This window comes from Hemiscyllium ocellatum, chromosome 13 (genome assembly GCF_020745735.1).
Source record: "Hemiscyllium ocellatum isolate sHemOce1 chromosome 13, sHemOce1.pat.X.cur, whole genome shotgun sequence".
NCBI classification, from domain to species: domain Eukaryota; kingdom Metazoa; phylum Chordata; class Chondrichthyes; order Orectolobiformes; family Hemiscylliidae; genus Hemiscyllium; species Hemiscyllium ocellatum.
The window spans coordinates 33,331,855-33,349,399 of record NC_083413.1 but is presented as its reverse complement, the minus strand read 5'-3'; the positions used below and the strand labels follow the sequence as shown (position 1 = coordinate 33,349,399).

At 40.0% G+C, this 17,545-nt stretch overlaps 1 protein-coding gene across 3 annotated transcripts in view; it reads left to right on the top strand.

The window, feature by feature from the left end:
• The window catches only part of abcc5 (ATP-binding cassette, sub-family C (CFTR/MRP), member 5), a 130,516-nt gene extending 113,609 nt beyond the window's left edge, over positions 1–16,907 (top strand). For all 3 annotated transcript variants that reach the window (XM_060834728.1, XM_060834729.1, XM_060834730.1), the window contains 2 exons: positions 2,437–2,601; positions 15,909–16,907. In XM_060834728.1, the coding sequence (XP_060690711.1) occupies positions 2,437–2,601; positions 15,909–16,010 (267 nt within the window). In that variant the 3' untranslated portion in view covers positions 16,011–16,907. The remainder of the gene's footprint in view (positions 1–2,436; positions 2,602–15,908) is intronic.
• The last annotated feature ends 638 nt before the right edge of the window (positions 16,908–17,545 follow it).

Here is a 17,545-nt window from a genome sequence, read left to right as displayed (position 1 = left end):
TTTTTTCTATATTGCTGAATCATAATCCTGGAACTCCTGACAGCACTGCAGTTTCCTGCATGTCAGGGACTGCAGCTATTCAAGACAGCAGCTCATCCCTATCTGCTCCTGTGCAGTTAGAGATGGGGCAATAAATGCTAGCTATTTTCACAAAAAGGTTAAGGCCTAATATAGATTCTTGTCATTGTTTTTCACATCCTACCACAAAGTACCCGTCTGTTATTTCAACTCTGTCTCCTTCCAATCAACTAATTCTCTAACCAGTTCAATAATTTGCTTTCAATTGTATGAGCTTCACCTCTACCCAACAGCACTATGGGTTACCTGCAGCTCAAAACCACCTTTTCAAAAGTAATTGGGGATGGGCAATAATTGCTATCATAGAGTTATACAGCACAAAAACTGACCTTCGATCACGCCAACCAGGCATCCCAATCTGACCTAGTCCTATTTGCCAGCATTTGATCCATATCCTTTAATCCCTTCCTATTTATATTCCTGTTGATACCTTTTAAATGTTGAAATTATATCCACATTTACCACTTCCTCTGGCAGCTCATTCCACATTTATCATCTTCTGCATGAAAAAGTTATTCCTCAGGATCTTTTTAAATCTTTCCCCTGTCACCATAAACCTATGCCATCTAGTTTTGGACTCTGCCATCCTTGGAAAAAGACCTTGGCTTTTCACCCTATCATGCCTCTCATGATTTTATAAACTTCTATTACGTTACCCCTCCGCCTCAAACGGTCAATAGAAAATAAACCCCAGTCTATTCAGCTTCTGCCTAGAATTCAAACTCTCCTGTCCCAGCAACAGCCTTGTGAATCTTTTCTGCACACTCTCAAGTTTAACAATATCCTTCTTATAGAATAGTATGCTAAAATTGGTCTCACCAATGTCCTGTACAGCCACACCATGAATCACAATTCCTATACTCAGTGTTCTAATCAATCAAGTGTGCCAAATGTCATCTTCACCACCCTGTCCACCTGTGACTCCATTTTCAAGGAATTATATATTTGCACTACTAGGTTTTGTTGTTTGGCAACACTCCCCAGGGTTCTGACATTAAATATACAAGAACTGACCTGGTTTGCATTCCCAAAATGCAACACCATGCATTTATCCAAATTAACTCCATCTGCCCATCCTCAGCCCATTGGCCCTCGGTACTCTGAGATAATCTTATTTGCTGTCCACTACACCATCTATTTTGGTGTCATCTGCAAGCTTACTAACCATACCTCCAATATTCACATCCAATTAATTTATATAAATGATAAAAATAGCCAGCAACCCCCACAATCTGAATGAACAAACTGGAGTTCACTAAATCAATTCTGCAAGTCCATATAAATAATAGACATTCTTCGATTCACTACTCTAATTCTGTCTAATTTCAACCATGACTTACCCTTTACAAATCCAAAAATACTCCTGTGATTACCTTAAAAAAACAAGCTCAGTGTGTCTTTCTGGAATTGTGATGGAATCTAGCATTTTGTCAGAAAGCAGGTGTATCCAGACCCCTATGTTGTTATTGGAAATATATTGATATTGTTAGGTTTATGACAGGGTAAACATTTAAGGTCATTGTGTTTGGCTTCAATTATGAAGAATCTAGGATTTGAACAATTTTTCCAAAATGTTCTGTTTAGAATACATCAGGCTTGAATTTCAAAGCAAATTTAATTTTGTTCGTAGATGGTGTTCAGCGCAGTTCAGGGACCAAGTAACCTCAGCAGAAGCATTGCTTTCTGAAATTTCCAGACCAGGTTTGGTTAGAAAATTGCAGATTATTAGAATTAGGAAGTTTAAGTTCTCAGTTTTGTGAAAATGACATGTTGGCTGACATGTAAAAGACAAAATTAATTCCTTGCACATTCCTGCTGAAGACCTGGAAGGAATCAATTAAATAGAATCCCAAAGAGATAAAGTAGGGGTGTAACTTTTCTTGAGTTGTGTCCATCTAATGGATCATGTCAGGAAACAAATTGAAATTTTATCTTGCTCTATATTTTGAAATATCCCTGTTTTCTGAATTTAGATAGCCTTTTTAAAAATTATTTATTCTTGAGTATATTAGTTTCTGTTTCATTGTTTAAAGAAAATCTACAGCCTCGCATGAATATGTTTCAGTGACTAACCACCATGTTAACTAATTAAACAGAAAAAAAATGAAGATTTCTTGAGCCAGGTTCCATTCTGTGGTCTGACCTCTGCAATAAACCTCTCATCAGCTGGAATCATCATAATCTCCTTATGTGGCAGTGTGTCTTTATTTGTTTCATAATATTTCAGATTTTATTTTGTTGAAGGCACTTTACAAATTTTAGTTGTTTAAACATTAATTGCTTCGCCAGATGAGTAGCTATTTTACATAATTTATTTAGTTCATACAATATGTAAAGTTCTGCTTCTGAATGTTACAGATTCTAGTGTTAGATGAAGCGACTGCTGCCATGGATACAGAGACTGATTCTCTGGTGCAAGAGACAATCCGAGAATCATTTGCTGACTGTACAATGTTGACCATTGCACATCGTTTGAATACGGTACTCAACTGCGATCGCATCATGGTGCTAAGTCAGGGCCAGGTAACTAATGTTTCCAGGCTTTTATTGGGAAAGAATCCACACGTGAGGGGAATGGAGGTGGAAGGGTTTAATGTTGCATGCTGAACAAAATATTTCAAGGAAAAATAGTTCTACCTGAGTTGATCAGTATTGAATAAGTGCTCAACTATTTTATTGCCACTGAAACCATGTTAATAATGGATATGAATGATTTTTACTTCACTGAGTTTAAATGGTCCAAAATTACGAATGAAGGAAACATTTCTACAGTTAGTGAACATCTCCTAGTGCAGTTTTGTACAATATGCTCAACAAACATGATAAATCAGTGATGGACATGCTGGATTGATGGTGTTCATTTTAGAGACACAAATTGTGTTAAATACTGCAGCAGTGTGTATAAGTACATGTGTCATCTGTGAGACTACTATTTCCTTTTTTGTCCATCCATAATTGATGAAGAATCAACCACATTGCTGTTAGGCAGGGGTCAGTTATAGATCACAACCTGTATGTTTATCAGAATATTGTTTAATTGTCAAGCATCTCCTAACCTTGAAGCAAAGAGCCACTTGCTCAGTGAGGCAAAAAAAGGGCACCTTTTTTGTTCCTGTTCTTTCTCATTTCCTTTAAATGTCAATCATTTATAGCAATGGAACTGCATCGCGAAGCACTTTGAAAGGACACAGTCTCATTGTTTCCAAACTTTTCTTGGGGTATCTAATGGCACAAGGAATGCTATCTAAAGAGCTTTCTTTTCGTTTAGCTTGGAGTTGATAGTTTTCTCAAAATCTTTGAGTTACAGGAGTGTTAAACAGCAGCTGTTTGACTTTTAATCTCAGTTTAAATGTCCAATTTTGGCAAGCTGGGGTGGTGCAACAAGATTCAAAATGTTCTACTTTCATTTGCTGGATCTGTTGAAATGAGCTATTCAGAGTATTGGCATAAAATCAAAGATTACAGGAGATTAGCCATGCCAAAGTTCTATCAAATATGTGGATGGTCTTCTTGGAAATGGCAAGCAATATTTCTTAAGGAAGGCAATAAATAAAAGCTAATATGTAGAGATTTGCCAACTGAGTCACCTGATGTGGTGATTCTGGTAAAATAGAGTTAGTTGACTTTTGAAAAAAATGTTTTCTTTTAAACAAACTGGAGTGCATTGTCAAAATCAGAATAAATTCGGTTCACAGACAATCATCACCTTTTAAGATTGCATACAGTAGGCTTGCTTTATGGAATGATTGAATAGAAGTACCCTATTGAAGCAGCCGAAACTATTTTCTGTGTAACTGCGTCAGCCCAGCCTTTTGTGTTAGGAGCATGTAAAACTAGACAGCTAGGTTGTTTTGACCTAGGACTGAATGTTAGCAGTCAATGGGTAAGAGAATCAAAAACCTTTTGTACAAATATACTTCTTTTTTTCATTGGAATTTAAAATGTAAATCTTAATTAAATGCTAAAGTTGCCATCCTTAATCAGGGTTTTAAAAATTCTCCAGTGGAAGAGTAGTTAGGTTTAATTAATCAAAGAAGCACCTTTAAATGGGTTCCTCTGTAATTGCATCAGCAAAGCCGAGTTTCAGGAATATCTACAGTGAGCCAAGTCAGTGTGACTTAATGCTTAAGTATGACTTACAACAGAGTGCAAAAATTGGGTAATATGGGGAATTAGAGAAAAGAGGTGTCTCTTTGTTTCTGTTTTTCCTAATTGTTTCAGCATCTGGGAATTGGCAGGAGTGGAAGCTACATACTTAGTGAGTATCTGGTAAGTGATTTTGATTAATTCATATAAACACCAAAAATAGGAGCCGTAGTAAGTCATTCAGGCCTTCAACCCCGCTCTGCTATTCAGTATGGTCATAACTGATCATCCATCTCAGTACACTGTTTACAGTTTCTCTCCATATTCTTGGATCCCTTTATCGGCTGGCAAAAAACTATTCGATTTCTAAGGTTCAAAATAGTGTAGGACCTGGTGGTCAAGTTAATAAACTATATTTTAAAAATAAATATATAATTAAATCGTTACTTAGAATACAGTTAGGATGACAGGGCAGGTGATATGTCACTGTTTCAGCATGTTGAACAACACTTGGAGGAAGCACTGAGGGTGACAAAGGCACAATATGTACTCTGGATAGAGATTTCAATGATCACCACGACCAAGAGTGGTTTGGCAGCAGCACTAAAGAACATAGCTGCTAGTCTGTGTTAGCAGCAGATGGCGAGGCAACCAACAAGAGGGAAAAAATATACTTGATCTCATCCTTAACACTCTGCAGATGCTTCTCAATGATGACAATGTTGGTAGGAGTCACCACTGCACAGTTCTGGTGGAGCTGAAATCCGGCCTTCACATTGAGCATACACACCATCGTGTTGTGTGGCACTATCGCTATAATAAACGGGACAAATTTTAAACAGATCTAGCAACTCAAGACGGGGTATCCATGAGGCATTGTGGACCATCAGCAGCAGAATAGACCTCCAGCACAATCTGCAACGTCATGGCCTGGCTTTTCTCCCTCTCAACCAATACCACCAAGCCAGGGGATCGTCCCTGGTTCAATGGAGAATGCAAGAGTACATGCCAATAGCAGCACCAGGCATACCTAAAAATGAGGGGCCAACCTGATGAAGCTATTAAACAGGATTACTTGCATGCTAAACAGCTTAACCAGCAAGTGATAGACAGAGCTAAGCAACCCCACAACCAACAGATCAGATCTAAGCTCAGAAATCCTGCCACATCTGGTTGAGAGTAGTGATGGACATTGAAACAACTCAGTGAAAGAGGCTTCACAAATATCTCCATCCTGAATGATGGAAGAACCTAACACATTAGTGTAGAATTTAAAACAAAAATAATAGGAGCTTGTCAGAAATGCACAGCCATAAGATTGGCTATCTGGTAGGAATCATGAGAGATGTTAATCTACATTCTGCCTGGATATGTCAACTAGGCAAAGACAGCCTAGATGGGAAGCTCATGGGATGTTTTTGAGATTGTTTCTTAGAACAGCATATTCTGGATCCAACCTGAAGGCAGACTTTATTGGAATTGGTATTATGCAACAAGATAAGGGTAATTCATGATCTCGTAATTAAGGTGGTCCTTGGTACCAGCGACCATAATATAACTGAATTTTACATTCAGTTTATGGGAGAGAAGAGTGAGTCCTCGACTGTTCCTAAAAATGAAAACAGAAGATTTGAGGGCATGAAAGCAGAACTAAAGTAAATTGGCAAATTAATGCAATGGAAAAGCAGGCATTTACAGGGTCATTTCAGAATATACAGAATAGACACATTCCGAAGAGAGAGAATAAATCCAAGGCGAGGACTCATCATCCCTGGTTAACAAATTTTCAAAACATATAATTGTGCAAATATGGATGATACCGCAGTAGATTGGTCAGACTATTAATAACAAAAAAAAGTAATAAAAATTTAAGAAGATTTTAGAGTATGAAAGAAAGCCATCTAGAAATAGAAGAACAGATGGTAAAAGATCCTATAAACATTTAAAGAAGCATGGAGTTAACAAAGTGAATGTGAGTCCTATAGAAGGCAAGTCTGGAAAATCACAATAGAAAATAAAGAAATGGTATATTAGTTGAACAGGCATTTTTGATCAGAATTTATTAAAAAAGCAATAAATAGCATCCGCAAAACAGCCACAAATTTGGAAATAGAAAGGAAAGAGAAAAGTCTCAATTAAGTAGTACTAAGTAAATTGTTGGAGCTATGGGCTGACAAGTGCCGAGGCCCACATGGACTTCATCCTACAGTCTTGAAAGTCATGACCAGTGAATAGTTGAGGCATTGGTTTCAATTTTCCTAAACTCCTTAGATTTGGGGACGTTCCAATTGGATTTGGAGATAGCAAATACAATTCCTTTATTCAAAAAGGGAAGGAGACAGAAAGTAGCCAATCAACAAGCCACTTACCTCAACATTTGCCATAGTACCAATGTTGAGTATTATTAAAGAAGTTATAGCAGACAATTTGGATAAGTTCAAGATAATCCGCCAGAATTAACATGGTGTTGTGAAAGGGAAATCATGTTTAAGCAATCTATTGGAGTTCATTGAGGAAGTAACATTTTTAGAAGAATTCTTTACTGCAGAGGGTGGAATTCTATACTGCAATTTTTCGTCTATCATTAAGAGAATCAAGCTTTATGGGGTAAGGAGGGAAGTTGAAGTGAAGAACATGATCTCATTGAAAAAGAAGTGAAGCACAATTGATGGGCCAAATGGCCTTTGTCTGGGGGAACTTTTGGATATATTGTATTTCAATTTTCAGAATATATTGATTCATTTGAAAGATTATTACTACAAATGAAAATTCTTAGTATAGGAGACAGCAGTTTGTCTTGAATGTAAGATTGGCTGGTCAACAGGAAGCAAACAGTAGGTAGCAGTGACCTAACTAATGGTGTGTCACAGGGATTAGTGATGGGACTTCAATTTTTACAATGTTATAAATGACTTGGACAAAGGGACGGAACCTCTGGTTGCCAAAGTTGCTGACGACACTAAGATTTGTAGAAAACTTAAATTGTGAAGAGGACACCAGGAGAATACAGAAAGCATAGATTGGTTAAAGTAGTAGTGATGTGCCAAATGGAGTATAATGTGGGAAAGTGTAAAGTTGTCCTTTTGGCAGGAAGAATGAAAAAGGAGCATATTATCTCAATTGTGAGAGATTGCAGAGTGTTATGTATTCTGGTGCATTAGTCACCTAAGGCTAATATGCAGGTACAGCAAAATGATTAGGAAAATGAATTGAGCCAGATGTTGGTGGAGGGAAAGTTGTTGAGGGACAGGATGTACATGTATTTGGAAAGGCAAGGACTGATTAGGGATAGTCAACATGGCTTTGTGCGTAGGAAATCATGTCTCACAAACTTGTCATGTCTCACAGGTTAATCCCTAGAACTCTGTGGGAAGCTAGGGAAGTGATTGTTAGGCCTCTTGCTGAGATATTTGTATCAGCTACAGTCACAGGTGAGGTGCCGGAAGTCTGGAGGTTGGCTAACGTGGTGCCACTGTTTAAGAAGGGCGGTAAGGACAAGCCAGGGAACTATAGACCAGTGAGCCTGACATCGGTGGTGGGCAAGTTGTTGGAAGGAATCCTGAGGGACAGGATGTATATGTATTTGGAAAGCCAAGACTGATAAGGGATAGTCAACATGGCTTTATGCGTGGGAAGTCATGTCTCACAAACTTGATTAAGTTTTTTGAAGAAGTAACAAAGAGGATTGATGAGGGCAGAGCAGTAGATGTGATCTACATGGACTGCAATAAGGCATTTGACAAGGTTCCCCATGGGAGACTGGTTAGCAAGGTTGGATCTCAGAATACAGGGAGAACTAGCCATTTGGATACAGAACTGGCTCAGTAGAAGACAAAGGGCTGGAGGCCTGTGACTGGTGGAGTTCCACATGGATCAGTGCTGGATCCACTACTTTTCATCATTTATATAAATGATTTGGATGTGAGCATAAGAGGTACAGTTAGTAAGTTTGTAGATGACACCAAAATTGAAGTTTAATTCAGATAAATGTGAGGTCATAGAGATGTACAGCACGGAAACTGCTGTATTTTGGGAAAGCAAATCTTAGGACTTATACACTTAACGGTAAGATCTTAGGGAGTCTTGCTGAACAAAGAGACCTTGGAGTACAGCTTCTTAGCTCCTTGAAAGTGGGGTCACTGGTAGATAGGATAGTGAAGAAGGTATTTGATATGTTTTTCTTTATTGGTCAGAGTATTGAATACAGGAGTTGGGAAGTCATGTTGAGGACATTGGTTCGGCCACTTTTGGAATATTGTGTGCAATTCTGATCTTCCTATCGGAAGGATGCTGTGAACTTTGAAAAGGGTCAGAAAAGATTTACAAGGATGTTGCCAGGGTTGGAGGATTTGAGCTAATGGGAGATGTTGAATAAGCTGGTGCTGTTTTCCCGGAGTGCTGGAAGCTGAAGGGTAACCTTATAGGGGCTTATAAAATCATGAGGGGCATGGATAGGATAAATAGACAAAGTCTCTTCCCTCAGGTGGGGGAGTCCAGAACTAGAGGGCACAGGTTTAGGATGAGAGGGGAAATATATAAAAGAGACCTAAGGGACAACGTTTTCATGCAGAGGGTGCTGCGTGTATGGAATGGGCTGCCAGAGGAAGTGGTGGAGGCTTGTATGATTGCAACATTTAAAAGGTATTTGGATGGGTATATGAACAGGAAGGGTTTGAAGGGATATGGGCCAGGTGCTGGCAGGTGGGACTAGATTGGGTTGGGATATCTGGTCAGCATGGACAAGTTGGATTGAAGGGTCTGTTTCCATGTTGTACATCTCTGACTCTTTGATCCTATAATGTTATAAAAGGTGTGGACGGCATGGTAGCACAGTGGTTAGTACTGCTGCCTCACAGCGCCAGAGACCCGGGTTCATTTCCCACCTCAGGCGACTGACTGTGTGGAGTTTGCACATTCTCCCCGTGTCTGCGTGGGTTTCCTCCGGGTGGTCCGGTTTCCTCCCACAGTCCAAAAATGTGCAGGTTAGGTGAATTGGCCATGCTAAATTGCCCGTAGTGTTAGGTGAAGGGGTGAATGTAGGGGGATGGGTCTGGGTGGGTTGCTCTTCGGCGGGTCAGTGTGGACCTGTTGGGCTGAAGGGCCTGTTTCCACACTGTAAGTAATCTAAATCTAATCTAAAACTCAGCACATCTGACAGCATCTGTGAAGAGAGAAAGTTAATGTTTCAAATCCATTGACTCTTCTCCAGAATTGAGGGAGCTGGAAAATTATGGTTTTTGTGCTGTTGACAAAAGGGGAGCAGAAACATGTGGAACAGCTGGTAACAATGCCAAGAGCAAAATACAAAGGAAATGCTAGTTGTAGTAACAAGGAGATTAGGTATAAACTAGGTATTCATGATAGTAGTAAAAAGCAAGGTAGTTCTTCTGCGTGCTCTGGAAGGAAGGTGAAGGGTTGAGTACAAAAATATGAAAAGGACCATCAGACACAGCTGACGGTCCTTTCAACCATAATGGAGGAATCCTCAATTGAAAAATAAAATGAAAATTTTGGAGGTGCCCCTGTTGAAGTTGGCAATGTCAAACAATGAGTTGGAGAAATTAGGAGAATGAAGTTCTGACACAAAGCAGTGTGATAAAATGAAGTCCACAGTTTGTAATGGATACTTGCGACAGTCAATCCCTAGAAATGAAAACAGAAGTCAAGGAATGGAAGGCAACATTCACATGACAAGATGAAGTCGAGAAAAAGGTGGAAAATGGAAGCATGATTGAAAATCTTTCCAATTCCAAACTAAAGCAGGAAGCAGCACTAATGATGTCATTCATATACTGGAGAAAGAATTGTGGAAGGAAGCCACATGTTCCACATACACCAAAAAGTGATTGGGATAAAAGTGACCATAGCCAACTCTTGACTTGGAGAAACTAGAACGTAGAACAGTACAGGTCCTTTGGCCCTCATGTTTTGCCGAGCTTTTATCCTACTCTAAGATCAAACTAACCTATATACCCTACATTTTACTATCATCCGTATGCCTATCCAAGAGTCACTTAAATGTCTGTAATGTATCAGACTCTCCTGCCACTGTTGGCAGTGTATTCCATGCACCCACTACTCTCTGTAAAGAGCTTATCTCTGACATCTCCCCTAAACCTTCTGCCAGTCACCTTAAAATTATGCCCCCTCGTGATAGCCGTTTCCGCCCTGGGAAAAGGTCTTTGGCTATTAACCCCATCTATGCCTCTCATCTTGTACACCTTTGTCAAGTCACCTCTCATCCTTCTTCTCTTCAATGAGAATAGCTCCCTCAACCTTTAATCATAAGACTTTTTCAGGAATAATTTATTTAAAATGGAGAGTGTTGGTGAATGGGAAGTGTTCAGGCCCCCTTTCAAAGTAGGGAGACCTTCAGACCATCCTGATGGGGGTTTTGGATGTGTTGAGGAATTTCACAAGTATGGTGAAGAGGAGATGGTTAGGACCAGAAAGCTGGAAATTGTGGAACTGATGCACAGCATCAAAAGAATCATGTAATACAAGTGGGACGAGACTGAGGTGGGGCGGGAGGCAGGGGTGGAACTAAAAAAAGAGTTAAGATTGAAAGAAGTAAGTTCAGTAGACCAGGAACAAACTGAAATGATGGGTATGTCAAGGTTGTGTTGTTCATGGATTTTGGTAGAAGGTAGAAACGGACTTTGCAGGAATGAGGTGGGAAGTTGTGGAGGGGAGATCTTCAAATGGGGTGATGTCAATGACAGACTGAGGAGAATTGAAAAGTGGGAAGGTTATGTTTCAGTTGTACAAGGCATTTGTGAAACCGCATCTGGAATACTGTGTACAGTCTTGGTAACCTTATTTAAGGAAGGATATGAATGTGTTGAAATCAGTTGAGAAGGCTTACCAGTCTGTGTAGGCAAGTTGTCTTATGGAGAAAGTTTAGACAACATAGGTTTTGATCTGCTGGAGTTTAGAAGAGCATAGGTGACATTTTGATTTAGATTTTATTGTCACATGTACTAAAGTACAGAATAATAGGAGTATAGTGAAAAGTGTGCGATGTCGCCACACAAGATGCCATCTTAGTTATCAAGGTACCTAGGTACCAAAAAACTTGGGTCAAAGTACCAAGAGAAACAATGATTATAGCAAACGGGGTTATAGTGATTGTAACAAGGTTAGCCAAATGGATTTCACAGAATAGGAGTTCCCTGATTGGACCAGCCCAATCAGGGAGACCTGGCTAACAAATAAGAACAGGAGTGTCAGCCATCCTGCTCACTGAGAGCTAGATCAGTGTCCTGGACTCTCCACATGTAAATAAAGGGTGACTTGGTGATGGGATGCTGGCTCCTGTGAAGTTATTTCAGTGGTAATGAAAGAAAAGCATACTGTGAAGAAGTTTGTTGACAACAGTCAGCTTTGAGTTGGGGTAAGCATTTCTGACATCATGCCATTATTTGGGAAGCTGGACTCATTCAATCCTGCCATCAAAGACTTGGCCAAGCATGTGGAAAGAATGCATGAGTAATTCTCCTGGCAGCTTGTGAACCTGCGGATTTTTCGATTATGAGGAGCTTGACTTTCTTTCAGACACCAGATACCAAAAAATTTCAAGAGTTGACAGATTTAGTTAAGGATTATTACTCTAATTCTGAGGCGTTATCGGTTTTACTTGGTAATTTGAGAACTAGAGAATCTGTATCAGGATTTTTAACCAGGTTAAGATGACTGGCAGAGGTTTAACCCTTAATGAGATGCTGAGAGACCATTTTGTGTGTGGAGTTCATGACGTAAGCATGCGAAAGCACCTACTAATTGAAACCTAACTGGACTTCAACAGGCACCACAATTGACTTTATCACTGGAAAGTGGAGCATATGAGTTGCAGAGTATTCCGAGGGAGTGGACAACCTCGCCAGCCAACTGAGCTTGGGAAACATCAATTGCATAACCTTTCTCAAGACATATCCTGAACAGAGACTCTTACGTCAGCCCACAGAAAAACCCTAAATCATAGCCAAGCTTAGGCCAAACAGTTAAAGTTTCTTCAGGATTCAGGCCAGCAAGCCATTGTAGTTGCTGCTGCTATGCGGACCTAAGACTGCAAAAAAAGTAACACTAGACCTAAACTGAGTAAGAGAATACATAGGCTGGAATCCAGAAGAGTGCACACCCTGGAAAGTCTACCTACATCTGGTTTGGAACAGTCAAATTGATTAGCAACATCTAAATCAGAACCAATCAAAATAAACGTCTGGTTAAGTGGTCACCTGCTTCTAATGGTGGGGGGGAGTTGATATTCCAGTCATTAACAAATTTCATTCTGGATTCCAACTCTTAGGTTTACGCAACACTTAGCTAGACTGGGGAACCTGGGGAGACGAGGTTACAGAGATTGTGATGGAGTGCAATTCTGCTGCTGTCCCTATACTGGGAACCTTTTAAGATTAAGAGTACAACATCGGTTCCAGTCTTTTGAGAAGCAGCTGGTTCAGTTACCACTGATTGTAATAAAAGGTTCAGGTCCAGGCTTAGTGGGGTCAAATTGGTTGAGAAAGATTCACCTTGATTGCTCAACATTTTTCAATTAAAAAATGGCTGCCTGAGTGAAGTCCTAATTAAATATCCAGAGGTTTTTCAGGAAGGCCTAAGGACCATCAAAGGAGTCAAGGCATGTTGACCAGGAAGCAATTCTATGCTTCTATAAAGCCGACTTAGTGCCTATTGCTTTATGGGCGAAAGTAGAGGTAGAAATCAGAAGCCTGGAAAGTGAAGGAATCATCATACCAGCCCAGTTTGCAGAATGGGCAACACTAGTTGTACCAATTGTGAAGTCTGACATCTTGATTTGCCTTTGTGGGGATTTTAAACAAACAGTAAGCCATATTTCACATGATAAATATCCAGTCCCTCGCATAGAAGATATATATGCAAAGCTGGCAGGAGGGCTATCCATCACAAAGCTGGACATGAGTAGAGGATGGCAATTTTTAATTTATTCATTTGTGAGATGTGATTATCGCTGGCTGGCCAACATTTATTGCCCATCCCTAGTTGCTCTTCAGACGGGTGGTGCTGAACTGTGTTCTTGACTTGCTGCAGTCACTTGCTGTGCCATTAGGGAGGGAATTCCAAGATTTTCACCCAGCGATAGTGAAGGAATGGCAATATATTTCCAAGTCAGGATGGTGAGTGGCTTGGAGGGAACTTGCAGGTGGTGGTGTTGTCATGGATCTGCTGCCTTTGTCCTTCTAGAAAGAAGTGGTTGAGGGTTTGAAAGATGCTGTCTGAGGATCATTGGTGGATTTCTGCAGTGCATTGTGTGTATAGTGCACACTGTTACTTGAGTGTCAGTGGAGAACAGACTGAGTGCTTGTGGGTGTCGTGCCAGTCAAGCAGGCTGCTTTGTCCTGGATGGTGTCAAGCCTTGAGTGTTGTTGGAGCTACCCACATCCAGGCAAGTTGGGGAATATTCCATCACACTACTGACTTGTGCCTTGTAGATGGTAGACTGGCTTTGGGGAATCAAGAGGTGAATTACTCAGTGCAGAATTCCTAGCCTCCAATCTGCTCTTGTAGCTGCTGTGATTATGTGGTGAGTCCAATTGAGTTTCTGGTCAATGATAATCCCCAGGATGTTTATGCTGGGGGATTCAGTGATAGTAACATCATTGAAAGTCAAGGCGTGGTGGTTAGATTTTCTCTTATTGGTAATGGCCATAGCTGGCATTTGTGTGGTGCGAATATTACTTGTCACTTGTCAGCCCAAGCTTGGATATTGTCCAGATCTTGTATTTGAATATGGACTGCTTAAGTATCTGAGGAGTTGCGAATGGTGCTGACCATTGTGCAATCAATGGCAAACATACCCACTTCTGACCTTATGATAAGGAAGGTCCGTCATGAGGCAGGTGAAGGTGGTTGGGCCTCGGATACTATCCTGAGGAACTCCTGCAGAGATGTCCTGAAGCTGAGATGACTGACCAACAACAACAACCATTTTCCTGTATGTCAGGTATGACTTTAACTACAGAGAGTTGCCCCGATACCCATCGATTCCAGTTTTACTGGAGCTTTTTGATGCCACACTCTGTTGAATACAGTCTTGATATTAAGGGCTGTCACACTTACCTCACCTCTGAAATTCAGCTCTTTTGTCCATGTTTGAACCAAGGCTGTAATTAGGTCAGGAGCTGAGTGGCCTTGGAAGAACCTAAACTGTGTATCACTGAGCAGATTATTCCCGAACAGGTGTTCTTGATTGTACAGTTGATGACCCCTTCCATCACTTTACTGACGATCGAGAGTAGGCTGATGGAATGGGTGGATTTGTTCTGCTTTTTCTGCACAAGACATGCTTGGGCAATTTTTGGGTAGGTGCCAGTGTTCTTACTTTACTTGAACAGCTTGGCTCGGAAGTGATAAATTCTGCAGCACAAAAAACTGTAATACTATTACCAGAATGTTGTCAGGACCTGTAGCCTTTGTAGTATCCTATGCCTCCAACAGTTTCTTGTTATCACATGGAGTGAATCGAACTGGCTGAAGACTGGAGCCGTCTCTTCTAGTGAGTTATTTAATTGTCCGTTACTGTTCACATCTGGATGTGGTGGGACTGTAGAGCTTAGATCTGATCTGTTGATTGTGAGATCGCTTAGCTCTGTCTATCACTTGTTGCTTTTGCTGACTGGCATACAAGTAATCCTGTTTGGTGGCTTCACCAGGTTGACACCTCATCCTCAACTATGCTTGCTGCTGCTGCTGGCGTGCCCCTCCTCCCCCACACATGCTCACACACACATGCACTCACTCACTCCATTGAACCAGGATTGATCCCTTAGCTCAATGGTAATGGTTGAGTGGCTATGCCGAAACGAGGTTACAGAGATTCTGATGGAGTGCAATTCTGCTGCTGTTGATGGTCCACTGTGCCTGATGGATGCTCAGTGTTGAGTTGCCAGATCTGTTTGAAGTCTGTCTCACATAGCACAGTGATAATGCCACACAACACGATGGAGATTGTTCTCATTGTGAAGGCTGGACTTCATCCCCATAAAGGCGTGTGCGGTGGTTGCTTATACCGATACTGACAGGTTGATGAGTATGAGGTCAAGTATGTCTTTTCCCTCTTGTTGGTTTCCTCACTACCTGCCGCAGAACCCAATCTCGTTGATATGTCCTTTAGGACTCGACAGTTCAATCAGTAATTCTATTGCTGAGCCACTCTTGGTGATGGACATTGAAATTCCCCACCCAGAGTATGTTTTGTTCCCTTACCATTCTCAATGCTTCCTCCAGGTGTTGTTCAACATGGGTGAATACCGATTCATCAGCTTAGGGATGGTGGTACGTGGTAATAAACAGGAGGTTTCCTTGCTCATTTTTAACCTGAAGCTATGAAACTTCGAGGTCTGGCGTCAATGTTGAGGACTTACAGGGCAACTCCCTCCCAACTGTATACCTCTGTGCTGCCACCTCTGCTGGGTCTGTCTTGCCGGTAGGACAGGACATATCCAGAGATGGTAGTGGTGGGGTCAGGTAGCATCAAAGGAACAGGAGAATCGACGTTTCGGGCATAAGCCCTTCCAACAACACATTTTTAAGCTCTGATCTCCAGCATTTGCAGTCCTCACTTTCTCCTAATTTAAAATCTCAAACCTATTTTCAAAGATTATGCAACAATGTGTTGCATAATGTAGCAAATGTAATGAACTGATTGCCACAGATTTAGTCAAATCTGCTTTCTAGCTCAATAAAACCATTTTTGTATCCTGTTTCAGGTTATGGAATTTGATGAGCCATCTGTTCTTCTTGCCAATGAAAACTCAAGATTTTGTGCAATGTTTGCTGCTGCTGAAAATAAAGCCACAATAAAGGGCTAACAAAGTCTACAGAATTTTCTTCAGAATTAACTTACTTGCTGCTTGTGATAAGTTGTCAACATTTGTCTATCCTAGGACAACATATCCTCAGTTGTTTTACAACAACTTACACTATTTATGTATGCCCAGAGTAATTTCAGATACTCTAAGACTTTGTTTTCTGAATTTTCTTTTAGGATTTTTAATTGAAAGCTGAGCTAATTCTATTAACTACAAATCAATTCAAGGTTCAGGGAGCCTTAGATGTTAGTTTCAAATGCCTATAAGTTAAGCCTCACACATTACAGATCTATAAATCAATACATAGAGTATTTGCAGTGCTTATATGCTGTGCTTTATTTTGTATTCTATTTTTGCACTGTTATATTGTGCTTTCTTTTATATTCTACTCCTGTACAGTTTTACACTGTATCAGAATTTGCTATTTAACTGTGAGACAGTTGTCAATGTCAAGTTATATTTATATAGAATAAAGATTACACCAATTCATAAATCAAATTAATATTCTTCACTGTTTAATCCAGACAGCAGTAGATGTTGTCATGATAAACAGTACCAAATAGATTTATTTTAATCATTCTAATTCTAGTATGGCACTAAATTCTTTGGAGTTTTTTTTGTTACTAGGAAAAATATACCTCAGGTTCAAATTATTTTACCGTATGATTTGTACTGTTGACATTTATTGTCCATGTGCACTGTGGGTATAAGCTACTTCCTTAAGACCATGTAAAAGTGGTTTTTGCTGTTACCATAGAATGCTTGTTGTACAAATCCTGGCCATGTTGCACGTATTTGTCACCTTGTAGAGTTTAGAGCCTTAGCATGATTTTGCAAATCAAGAAAACCTGCCTTGTTAAATCTTTAAATATAAATAAACTATTTTATGTTAATACATTTTATTTATCCTGGGTCTTGTTTTGAGAATACTGACAATAAATTATGTATACTTGTATTGAGAACACATCTTAGAACCTGAAAAGTACATTGTAAGACATGAAATGTTTGAAACAGAGTTTTTAAATGTTTACACGTATGTCCAGGGTGGAATTCTTTTTTCCAAGGCAGGCCTTCCCACACCACTACCCGACATGTGAGTGGGTTAGGCTCAGAGTCAATCTGCTGACTTAAATCTTTATTTAAAGTTTGGCAGTTGACTATCAGTCATCATTAACTGATGCAACTTCCCTAGCAAAATCTCTTCCAATCAGAATCTACTTGTCAACCAATCAGCTGTCACCTCTCATATAGTATAAATATTATTTTCCCATTACCTTGTTATTTCTTAAGAATTGTCTCAGTGCAAGATGAGAAACTTTGACAAAATATCTTTTATCAGCAATACTCAAGTTCTCTACTGCCAAATGATCACTTACTATATTTTGTTGTTGGTTTTCCATCCTTTTAATAACATACCCGAAAGTTCTTATGAAATTTTGTAAGTTGCTGCAGGGTGGAAAAAAATTACACAAATTATTAGGGTTAATTCTTGTATTTTTAGTCTATGTTCCCAAACTCCAATGTCAGTGCCTACG